General features: G+C 47.4%; 1 protein-coding gene across 4 annotated transcripts in view; it reads left to right on the forward strand.

Annotated features, from left to right (window-relative positions):
- The window catches only part of MYO1C (myosin IC), a 51,455-nt gene extending 40,154 nt beyond the window's left edge, over nucleotides 1-11,301 (forward strand). For all 4 annotated transcript variants that reach the window (XM_058854063.1, XM_058854065.1, XM_058854066.1 and 1 more), the window contains exons 10-32: nucleotides 166-289; nucleotides 496-574; nucleotides 1,197-1,302; nucleotides 1,633-1,713; nucleotides 2,060-2,151; nucleotides 2,683-2,777; nucleotides 2,912-2,958; nucleotides 3,191-3,271; nucleotides 3,415-3,520; nucleotides 4,001-4,118; nucleotides 4,323-4,436; nucleotides 4,608-4,684; nucleotides 4,792-4,860; nucleotides 5,094-5,178; nucleotides 5,376-5,535; nucleotides 6,224-6,307; nucleotides 7,363-7,456; nucleotides 7,568-7,623; nucleotides 8,037-8,172; nucleotides 8,695-8,765; nucleotides 9,038-9,135; nucleotides 9,310-9,409; nucleotides 9,875-11,301. In XM_058854063.1, the coding sequence (XP_058710046.1) occupies nucleotides 166-289; nucleotides 496-574; nucleotides 1,197-1,302; nucleotides 1,633-1,713; nucleotides 2,060-2,151; nucleotides 2,683-2,777; nucleotides 2,912-2,958; nucleotides 3,191-3,271; nucleotides 3,415-3,520; nucleotides 4,001-4,118; nucleotides 4,323-4,436; nucleotides 4,608-4,684; nucleotides 4,792-4,860; nucleotides 5,094-5,178; nucleotides 5,376-5,535; nucleotides 6,224-6,307; nucleotides 7,363-7,456; nucleotides 7,568-7,623; nucleotides 8,037-8,172; nucleotides 8,695-8,765; nucleotides 9,038-9,135; nucleotides 9,310-9,409; nucleotides 9,875-9,901 (2,100 nt within the window). In that variant the 3' untranslated portion in view covers nucleotides 9,902-11,301. The remainder of the gene's footprint in view (nucleotides 1-165; nucleotides 290-495; nucleotides 575-1,196; nucleotides 1,303-1,632; nucleotides 1,714-2,059; nucleotides 2,152-2,682; nucleotides 2,778-2,911; nucleotides 2,959-3,190; nucleotides 3,272-3,414; nucleotides 3,521-4,000; nucleotides 4,119-4,322; nucleotides 4,437-4,607; nucleotides 4,685-4,791; nucleotides 4,861-5,093; nucleotides 5,179-5,375; nucleotides 5,536-6,223; nucleotides 6,308-7,362; nucleotides 7,457-7,567; nucleotides 7,624-8,036; nucleotides 8,173-8,694; nucleotides 8,766-9,037; nucleotides 9,136-9,309; nucleotides 9,410-9,874) is intronic.
- Nucleotides 11,302-11,519: the final 218 nt, after the last annotated feature.

Genomic DNA, 11,519 nt, shown 5'->3' on the forward strand with positions numbered 1-11,519 from the left:
CAGCAGTTCCCTTGTCACCTCTCTCAGGGGGTTGTCACTGCACTGGTGACGGTTCAGCCACGAGCAGGATGCTTTTGAACAGCTCTTTAGTGATGATGAGGCAGGAAAAGGGCATCCCTTGGTTTGGGGGGCTGCTGAGTGGCTTTTTTCTGCTCCTGCCTGCAGCTGGTGAGTCCCCTGAACCTGGAGCAGGCAGCCTACGCCAGGGACGCCCTGGCCAAGGCCGTCTACGGCCGCACCTTCTCCTGGCTGGTCAACAAGGTCAACAAATCCCTGGCTTACAAGGCAAGTGAACCTTCTGTTTGTTGATATCCAGCCAAACGTGAAAGCAATTTCCAAATCTTCCAGCTGCAAAGTTCCATGCTTTTAGTCATTTCTAAATTAATTTGTTTTCCAAATTGCGCAGTAAACGCTGGGATTAAATGGTGGCAATCCAGGGATGGGTCACAGCTGTGAGTAAATATCTACATTTATTTTCCTCTCTGTTGCAGGAAGAGAAGTTTCCAGGCTGGAGAAGTACAACAGTTCTAGGATTGCTGGACATCTATGGGTTTGAGGTTTTCCAGCACAACAGGTTTGTTTTGATACATTCTGAATTACATTATTCAGTTACGGTGTTTTTTCTGCCTTGTCACACAAGGCTTTATTCCATTTCTTAGTAAGAGAGGTGGCATTTAAATGTCAGGACATCAGGTGAAAAACTGATCATCACAGGGCTTCTAACACTTAGGACATCCACCTAATAATTAGCATTTCCAGCTATTAATGGGCCTGGTATTTTAAATAAACCGTTGGGTTTGGGGTGTATTCATGGCTTATCTTGAGCTGGGCCTTTGTCCATCTCTCCAGCCCTGGGGTGGCTCTTGTGGCATCTTCCCATGGTGGTGACAAACCAGGGGATGGGACTGGCAGAGTCTGGAACCTCCCTGGCAGGTAGCACTGAACCAAGACTCTCAAATTTGCAGTGTTACTGGGCCTGTATTCAAAGTTTTTGTGTTCCTCCATGTTCCATCCTTCATGTCCATTTTTCCCTCCTTCTGGAACTTTGTGTTTCCCTAAATAATAAACTCACTAAATGCATACAGTGAGCAAATAAACACAAAAAAATCCTCTTGATTTACTGTATCCCTGCTGCTCCCACTGTTTGTACCACCTTCTGTACAAACACTGATTATTCTTCTGATTTTCCTTTGCAGCTTTGAGCAGTTTTGTATTAATTATTGCAATGAAAAGTTGCAGCAGCTCTTCATAGAGCTCACCCTGAAGTCAGAGCAAGAGGAGTACGAGTCCGAGGGCATCGCGGTAAGAGCCCAAATCCCCCCTTGCCTCTCCTCCCAGAGGGAAAAGGAGCTGCTGCCACCATCCCCAAATAAAGGGATTAAAGAACTTTCCTTTTTCCCTTCTATTTGAAACCCTGGTAACTGTGTGAGACAGCTGGAAGTGAGTAATGCCATCCCAAGCTTCTACCCTGATTTTAATCAAGGCAATGTTAGGAAAACAAATGTGATGAGTGAAAAAGCTTTGACAGAAAGATTGCTTAAGTCAGGTGCTCTCTGAAATGTTCTGAAATTTACATGTTTCTCTTCCAGTCTAGAGTTGTTTTCACCTAAGTGTGATTTCTTGTCTTTGCAGTGGGAACCAGTTCAGTATTTCAATAACAAAATAATTTGTGATTTGGTGGAAGAGAAATTTAAAGGCATCATTTCTATTTTGGTGAGTTGAAAACATCTTTTTGAATGAAAAATTTCAGGCAGTGTAGTGGAAAACAAGGGGGAAAACATGGGAAAAAATCAGTTTATGTTTCAAAGTGTTTGAGTAGGTGGGAAGAGCAATAATACACTGAATAGTGACACCATTAAAAGTCAGTGCATCACCTCCATGGGCTCTGGGGAAAGCAGCTCCCAGTCCAGGCAGTCTGGAAGGAGGGAAATGTTTTCCTTTTCAGCTCAAGAATTCTTCATTTATTCAGCTAAAAGTCAGTCACCTGTGGAAAGGCCAAAGGGCCAAACTGGGGCAGAGTTTCAGTGAGGTCAGAAATCCCTGGAATTTGTGTTTGTAGGATGAGGAGTGTCTGAGACCTGGGGATGCCACAGACACGACATTCTTGGAGAAACTGGAGGAGACTGTGAAGAACCACCCTCATTTTCTCACGTGAGTGTTCCCTCAGCTGAGGGATTCCAGCGTGTGGGTAACATCCTCACCGTGCTGGGCCCCACATAAAAGATGGTAATTTTCTTTTACAAAGAGATTTGATCGATATTTAAGATAATATAAAATAGTTTGTCAACACTAAGTGGCTGACTGAGCTTCAGAATGTAATAGGGGCAACAAAACTCTTATTTCTGACTCACCTCTCACCTTGCAGATTATTTATTTCAGTTTTGGAGCTCCAAATGTTTGTTTTTTCTGAATGCTCAGTTTAGGATGTCCACATCTTATGTGCACACAGAAGCACTCTGCAAGGAACACTAAAATCCCCCTTTTAATTAAACATAAATGCATTTAATGACACTGCTGTGACGTGCTGGTTGATAACTTCATTTACCTGAAAATCACCAAGTCCAGTTTACATTCCTTGCTCACTTTGCACAGTCCCGCTCCAGGACTGAATGTCCTGGTGCTTTTTGAAGAGATTCCTGCAGGATTTTGTTTCTCCTGAAGGTTTTTGCTCCCCCTCCACAGGCACAAACTCGCTGACCAAAAGACGCGCAAGTCGCTGGGGCGGGAGGAGTTCCGGCTCTCGCACTACGCTGGGGATGTCACCTACAGTGTTGCAGGTAACACTGTAAAAACAAAAATCTGGGCCTAAAATAGATCCCCACATCATTTGATCAACCAGATCAATTTCAAATCTCAAATCCCTGCCTTGAAGTTCCAGTGGAACAGCCTGAGTGGTTTGTTTTTCTTCCAGGTTTTCTAGATAAAAACAATGACCTTCTCTTCCGGAACCTGAAGGAGGTGAGTGTGGAGAGAGGAGGTTTCCAGGACAGAATGAGGAGTTGGGTTTAAAATGAGGTGGCACCTGAGGGAAAGGATTCTTCTAGACTCCACCTGGAGGCTGTGTGCCCACAGGGCTGCGCTCTGAAAAGGCTGATTGAAATCCCAATATTCATTTTGTTATTTTAGTTTTGTCCTCGGGTTTCTCTGGTAGTTCTCTGTACTTCATCTGTAAAAAAATCTCTCTCTGCAGACCATGTGCAACTCAGAGAACCCCATCATAAACCAGTGCTTTGATAGGACAGAGCTGACAGACAAAAAAAGACCTGAAACGGTGAGAACTGAAGAGCTGGAGGGGGCTGTGGCTCTTTTTAAAACATGAGCTCTCTGACCTGATCTGAATTCAAACCCCTCACATCATATTCTGCTGGTCAGGTCATCCCTTCACGTGTAGTTTGTTGGTTTTTTTTCTCCTAGGCAGCAACTCAGTTCAAAAACAGCCTCTCCAAACTCATGGAAATCCTGATGTCCAAAGAACCCTCCTACATTCGCTGCATGAAACCCAACGATGCCAAACAGGCTGGTACGGCCCTGGGGCCAGAGGCAGAGCACTGCATCCCAGTCAGGGAGGCACAGAAAGGAGCCAAATGAAGCCCTGCACGATTCTGGGTTCATTTTGGGTCTGTGCCTGAGCTCCTGTGAGGAGGGGTGGCAGTGCCAGCAGCCAGGAGCCACAATGGGAGCACTGCTCTTGGGTGTAGAGGAAGGTTGTGGTTAAAGTAAAGAATTATTGACCTATGTAAATTCAGTATAATGACCTTATTCTCCCTCAGTTTTTGTTCCTCTGTGCATAAAACATCCCAAAGGAAAACTTCATTTTGGAGCTGAATATAAATAATTAAAAAGGGGTGGGATGGGGGAAGGCAGGAGACACAAAATCATGTGGGACTGGTGCTGTGAGGATTTACTGGAGATAATTGTGTGAGATACAACAAGAGCTGAACATTCCCCTTCTCTAGACCAAGGGGCAGCTGTGCACTGACTGTGTTTCTCCATTTCCAAGATCGGTTTGATGAAGTCCTGATCCGACACCAGGTGAAGTACCTGGGGCTGATGGAGAACCTCCGCGTGCGCAGAGCCGGCTTCGCCTACCGCAGAAAATACGAGGTTTTCCTGCAGAGGTGAAGCTACTTTGGAATTCTTTCCTCTGCTGCTCCCTCTCTCTGAGCTTCATCCCATTGATGCTGAGGCTGGGAGCTGTTTGGAACAGCACAGGGGAAGATTTACCACCTAGAGGGCTGGGAAGCTTGGGCTCTCTCCCTTCTCATGACCCCTCTCCCTCCTTGGATTCTCTCCCTAAGATTTCCTCTCCTGCCAATTCCCAGGTACAAATCCCTGTGTCCAGAGACGTGGCCCACGTGGGATGGGCGGCCCTATGATGGGGTGGCTGTGCTGGTGAAGCATCTTGGCTACAAACCAGAAGAATACAAAATGGGACGGTCAGTTCTGTGTTCTCAATTTGAGGTTATGAATCACTGCATGTCCCTGTTGTCCCTTTGAAATAAAGATTCTCCAGATAATGGGGGAGGGAAAGATTACAGAGCCCAAAGGGGATGCCAAAAGCAAGTTGCTCCAGCATGTAAAATGTAGTTCTGTATTTCTATTTCCAGAACAAAGATTTTTATCCGCTTTCCCAAGACCCTGTTTGCGACAGAAGATGCTCTGGAAGTGAGGAAGCAGAGTCTGGGTGAGGCACTCACACTTGCATTGGATTTCTATTTAGAAAGTTGAGTCTTTTTCTACCAAAATGTGCTTGGTCACAGTTGCAAATTGCTGCTTTTCTTGCAATTCCAGCCACAAAAATGCAGGCGACGTGGAGAGGTTTTTACCGCCGGAAGAAATTCCTGACCATGAAACGCTCAGGTATGAGGGACACTGAAAGAGGGAGAGATGCTCCCCCAGCAATTCCCATCCTTTTACTGACATTTATCCCATGTATCATATTATCAAAACCTCATATTCTCGCCCCCATGCCCCACTGAAAGCTGGTTATTTCCAGAGTGGGTTTTCCCGAACATTTTTGGTGCCAGTTTTGTGTGGAGTCAGTTTGGGGATGAAGGAGCTCCCCCAATTCAAGATCTTTGTGTTCTTTTTAGCCATCACCATCCAGTCCTGGTGGAGGGGAACCCTGGGACGCCGAAAAGCTGCCAAGAGGAAATGGGCAGTGGAAACAATCAGGAGGTGTGTGAAGAGCAGCCCAAGCCATCAAACATCACATTCCTTAACAATAACCTGCTAAAAAGAAACTTTCTTATCACTACAAAGTTTTTTTTAAAATAAATTACAACTATTAAATAAACCCCAGGAAATGGAACCTTTAAATACCACTAATTTTGATGACTTTTTAAATTTTCTAACAATGTTTTCCACACCCACAGGTTCATTAAAGGCTTCATTTACCGGAACCACCCGCGGTGCCCAGAGAATGAGTATTTCCTGGATTACATCCGATTCTCCTTCCTGATGAACCTCAAGAGGAACCTACCAAAAAATGTCTTGGACAAATCATGGCCAACTCCTCCCCCATCGCTCTGTGAGGTGGGAATGAGCCCTGGGATGTGGGAGGGGAATCCAGGCCTAGAGGAGTGCAGCTTCTTGGAGTGTGGTGCTGTTGCAATGCCATTTTCTCCTGGGTTTTTCATACATTTCTGAAATTCCCTTTAATTTTTCTCTTAACAAATTCAGTTCTCTCTGTAGCTGTTATTATTCTGCATCTCCTTGAATTGGTTTATCTGCTCAAAACAAAATATCGGTAGAAAATCCCAGTTACCTTATCCAAAGAATTGTTTGGATTGAAGGTAGAGCTGGAAGGAAGGAAGGAAGGGCACAGCAGTGCAGAGAGAGAGATCCTGGTGTTTGTTCCCCATTCTAAAGCAGCCAGAGAAATCCCAGGGCAAACCCTCATGGAGAAAGGCAAAAAATCAACTACTTATTATTTAATTCTTGGTCAGGAAACAGCTTTTTAACCCAGCAGTGCATTTTCTGCAGTTGCTGCTGCTCTGTGGGGTTTGTCAGTGGTTCTTGGCTGTCGGGGTTTTGTCCTTGTTGGGTTTGTCCCTCTCAAGTTCCACCTTCTTGGGTTTATCAGTGTTCTGGGCTGTTTGGTTTGTTCCTATTGGGTTTGTCAGAGGTTCTGTCCCTGTTGGGTTTCTGTCCCTGAGGGTTTCTGTCCCTGAGGGTTTGTCCCCAGCCCTGAGCTGTCCCCTCTCCCGTGGGCTCCCTGCAGGCGTCGCAGCTCCTGCGCAGGCTCTGCATGCAGAACATGGTCTGGACCTACTGCAAGAGGATCAGCCCCGAGTGGAAGCAGCAGGTGAGGGGCACCTTGGCAGGGCTTCCCTGACATTCCCAAGGGCAGAACTCCCAGGGAATGGAGGAGAGGAGCAGCTGGATGGGAGGGAGGGACTCAGGGCAGCAGTGGGGAGCTGGAGGGCTGTGAATCGCTGCTGTCTGGGGTGCCACAGGAACAGTGGCACTGATTTGGGTTTAAGTTAGACACAAAACACTAAAAGCCTGGAATGTGCATAGAAGAGACCCCATTCTATACATATTTCAATAGGTACTATTTAAATAGGCAGTGGAGCCAAGCCCCTACATAATTTCTCTATTGAAAGGCCCTGATACTCTGCCCATGGAAGCTAAAAATATAAGAAGCTGCATTATTCTGCCTGTACCATGTAGAGAGTAAGAATCCTGCAGACACAAACCCAGTCATTTTCCACACAGAAGTTACAATTTCAGCTGCTCTGTCTAAAAAGAATAAAATTCTAATTCTTTATTCTAAAAAGAATAAAAATGATACTGAGATTTAATTCATCTCATGGAAAGGTAGGGGGAGGGAGTTTTTGTATTAAATAAAAAAGCTCAGTAAAGAGGAGATGCTGGTTTTAACTGCCAAGGTTCTTTATTGCACGATCTCTCACCTTCTGCAGTGCATGGACACCTGGAGTGAAAGGCTGGGGCTGAGCCTGTGATTAAGGACAGGGGATTAACTCAGCTCAGCAGCTGCTTTCCCCCAGCAAACCAGACTCACTGATAAGGAGCCTCTTTTATCCCCATTTTTTCCTTGTAAATCATCCCAGGGGCCCTGTCCTGTGTCACAGCCTTGGCCCCACGTACAGCAGTGGGGATTTCGCACTTTCCCAGTCCCTGGTTTGTTCTTGGAGCAAAGGAGCCCAGGGCTCAGGTCATTGACAGGGGCTGGAGCTCTGCCACCTCCAGGGACTTCAAGTTTAGGGTGACTCCTCATCCAAACAGGAACTAAATGATGACTAAAACCACAAAGGGAACATCTCTTCTAACACCAAGGTATCTTTTTAATGAGGAGAAATTTTATACTAAACAAGAAAACTTCTTTTGTCCTTGCAGTTGGAACAAAAAGTAATTGCCAGTGAGATTTTCAAGGGTAAAAAAGACAATTATCCTCAGAGTGTTCCCAGGCTCTTCATCAACACTCGACTGGGTGAGTGGGGGTTGCCAAGTTAAAGAGAAAAAAGGAAGGGGAGGGATTAATGAACTCTTTTCTTGCTGGAAATTCCTTTCTGACCTCCCCACCTCTTTGGTTTTAATACAGGTAGAGAAGAAATAAATACTAAAGTCCTTCAGGCATTAGCAAATGAAGCACTTAAGGTGAGAGATGTGTCCCAATACTTCTGTCAAGCCCCCAGGTATTCAGCAGAAAGGCAGATTAGATTTCTGGAGGAAGTACAGCAGGCATTTTTTGTTGTATTAAGGTTGTAATACTTCTGAGGATAGTCTGGGAAGGGCTGGAAGGTTAGAAAGTGGAGATTTGGGCAGTGTAATGATGTCTGTCAAGAACTGAATGCAGGGGAAGGGGGAAAGCCGCAGAGAGACCCCAAACCTGGGTTTCCCAGTCCCCAGGCAGTGTAGCCACCAGGCTGTGTCCAGAGCTGCTCTGGGGCAGCGAGGAAGTTCTGGCACAGAGGATTTTGGACATTCCTGGTTTCCCAAGCCCTGGTTGGTGCCTGCTGGGGGCTGGCAGTGCCCCAGGTGGGATGTGGCCCTGCTCACTCGTGTTTCAGTACGCAGTGCCCGTGGTCAAGTACGACAGGAAGGGCTACAAGGCAAGGGCACGGCAGCTGCTGCTCACCCAGAGCTCGGCAATCATCGTGGAGGAGTCCAAGATCAAGCAGCGCATCGACTACTCCAACCTGACAGGTGGGAATGGCACAGGGATGGGGCTGGGCACTCCCCTGACCCTGCACCTCAGCTGCACTTTAGTATGCACCACTACAAACTCCAATTTGTCCTTGTCCTGGACAAGAACAGATAAACTAATCCTGGCAAGTATTTTAGTGTCTTGAAATTGCGTTTCTCTAAAGTGAAGCTCTGTAAAATGTCACCAAAATTACTCAATTCATCTCCCTCAACCCTCCCCCTGAGTTGATTTCCCAGTTGCAGGGCCTGGCCCTGGGGGAGTTGCACCATTCCTGCACAGCAGCTGCCTGGGCCACTGCTGCAGCTTTTGGTCCTCAGAATTATCTGACAGGGACCGGATTTTTAGGGAGGGGGAAACTGCCGAGCCTGCTGCAGCGTGGTCCCTGCAGCCCTGGGCTGAAGCCTCTCCCCTCAGCCCCCTGCAGCCTGGCAGCTGTGTGGGAACAGCTGCTGCATTCCTGGGAGAGGCTGTGAGCCCTCCCCAGCTCCCAGCAGTGGGTGACACTGTTCTCTCCCCCCCAGGCATCTCCGTCAGCAGCCTGAGTGACAACTTGTTTGTGCTGCACGTGCACTGTGAGGACAACAAGCAGAAGGTACCAGGGGCTCATCCTCCCTCCTCCAGCCCCCTCTGGAGAAAGGGTGAAAGGCCCAGGGAGCACATGCAGCTGGGAGGAGGGTGACAAGGTGACAGGGATGTGACTTTGTGCCAGCTGTTTCATTGCTATGTCCCTGGGTTCTTAGCTGGGGCTCAGCAGTGCTTGTTGGCCCCCTTTGGTGCTGTCCCTGTCCCCTGTCCCTTTCAGCAGGGTAGTTTTGGTACAGTGACCCCAAAGCCATGATCCTAAAGCATGGACTCTCCTCCCAGGGAGATGTTGTCCTGCAGAGTGACCACGTGATTGAGACGCTGACAAAAGCAGCCATTCTGGCCAACAAAATCAACAACATCAACATCAACCAGGGCAGGTGAGTGACACCAGGGCCCTGCCTTGGCTCTGCTTCTTCCTCTACCCCATCCAAATGTACCCAGTCCACCTCAACCAAGGCTCCAGCACAGATCTGTTGCAGCTCTGTTAACACCCAGCTCCTGGAGAGTCCCACACACTCACCAGGGCTGTTCTCACCCTTTGCTCTCCACAGCATAAAGTTCACAGTGGGACAAGGCAAAGAAGGGATCATCGACTTCATCTCGGGATCAGAACTGCTCATAGCCAAAGCCAAGAACGGGCATCTAACAGTGGTGAGTGTGGGCTGGGGATCACTTACCCTGGATCCCAACCAGCACTCCAGCATGGGACACATGCCATGGGATGTTCCTGCCAATGGCACTGCCCTGCTATCCCAGCCTTTCCCCCAGTTGGAGCTGAGCACGGGGCTCCTGCAGCCCTGAGGGGCTGCCAAACTCCCTCACACACAACAAGGGACTGTCCTGGCACTCACTTTTTATTTCCAACACCCCAAGATTCTAGCAAATTAAATTTTAAATACATTTAAAAACCTCAAACAAAATAATTTCCCCTACTCAGCTTGTTTGTGGTGGTCCTAGCAAGCCACAGCTGATTTTACGCACTTATTCAGAAATATTGAGAGATACTGAGAAATAAGTCCAGAACAAATCCAGACTGCACTGACTCCCAGCAGAGCTGAGGAATGAAAAGTTTTGCAGCATTTTGAACACACTTTCAAACCTGTCCTTCTCCTGCAGGTTGCTCCTCGGTTGAATTCCCGATGATGAAAAATTCCCTGCTCCAGGACCTTTCCCTCCATGGAATTGGCTGAACGTTGCTCCCAGCAAACCCCCTCTTCCTCGCTTTGCTCTTTCTGTTATTACCAAAGATCTGCACTTTCAGAACAACCACAAAATACATCCTTGCTCTCTTGTCTTACTCTCAAGACTCCCAAACAAAGGCCTTCTCCTCTCTTCCTTACCTGACTGAACGTGGGGTCCAGCACAGCATCCCTGCAACCACAGCTCAGGACCTGCTTTGAGGGAGAGTTTAAGCCCTGATGGAAATGACCAAAATTTGTGCTTGTCATCACCAAAAAAAAGCACAATCAGAAAACAAGTAACTCTGCTGCTTTCTCAGCCAAATCACTGAAATGCCAAACTTTGTATTCAGAATGTTTTATGAAGAATTTTGCTCGGAGATGTTTTAATGCTTTGTGTTACAAATATAGTGAAGCCATATTGTGTAAATGAGTAAAACCTGTAAATACTTTATAGCCAAGGATGAGATGCACTACCAGAGATGGAGTTGATGTGGAAACTTTTATGTTTTAGATTTGGAATTTTTGTTGTTTTTAGTTTATGGTTACAAGGTATAACCTGAAAAATCCATCGTGTAACTTCTTCACTGATCAGGAGCCAGAGACTTTTATCTTTTTTTGAAGTCAGCTGTCCCATTTCTTGCTCTCTATTTTTATACCATAGGAATTTTTCATATCCACACAAACACAATGCAATACAAACTGCAGAGGTTACCACTGCTCTGGGCTGGCCATGGGATGTACATGAACTTCTCCCCACACCTTTCCCTGTCTGGGAATCCCCACTGCCCCTTTCCCACACAGCTCCACAGGCTCTGAGCAGCACCTTGAGGAAAATTGGCTTTTCCTTTTGTTCCTAGCCATAACTGGAAGTCTGATTCTCACAGTATTTATACCAGTGCCTCAGTGCTGCCTTACCAGGGAGGGCTGGGCACTGCTGCTGCCCCACAGCTCCAGGGAAACAGGGGCTGGGTGCTGGCTGTAGCCTCCCCAGCACCCTCCTTTAACAGCAACAGCTGCAGGGTGCACGGCTCCATGGGGAATTCCTGCTGCATCCATGGCACAGTGCCACAGCCCAGCCTGTGCATCCTGCTCTGCTTGCCTTAGATATCCTTCCCCTCCATCCTGCTGCAGCCACAGCCAGCCCTGGATGATTCTCACCCACCGCTGTCCCTCTCCCCCCCTCAGCTCCGGCTCCTCTGCTCTGGTTCCTGACTCGATGCCACTGTCCAGCCCTGCTCCAGGCTGGACTGTGGGATACACTGCAGGCCATCCCCCAGATGTGCTCAGTGTGTGCAGAGCACGCTGCAGATGTTGGTGTTTAACCTCTGCCAGACTACGCTGAATAAATTTTTACAAAAAAAATCAACTTTCCTTGTCTTTGGTGCAGTTTCCTTTTGTGGTTTAGGGGGAGGCTGACCCCAGGCCCTGTCCTTTCCAAGGAGCAGGTTATTCCCAGCAGAGCAGATAACCTGTGTCCCTTCTCCCCCCTCCATGGACCTGCACTGGGTGAGAAATGTTGGAACAGCAGGTGAGAGGAATTCACCAACCATTTCCCAGGCATTTATATAGGGAAAGACTGG

The sequence above is a fragment of the Poecile atricapillus genome, chromosome 21, assembly GCF_030490865.1.
Source record: "Poecile atricapillus isolate bPoeAtr1 chromosome 21, bPoeAtr1.hap1, whole genome shotgun sequence".
In the NCBI taxonomy this organism is placed as follows: domain Eukaryota; kingdom Metazoa; phylum Chordata; class Aves; order Passeriformes; family Paridae; genus Poecile; species Poecile atricapillus.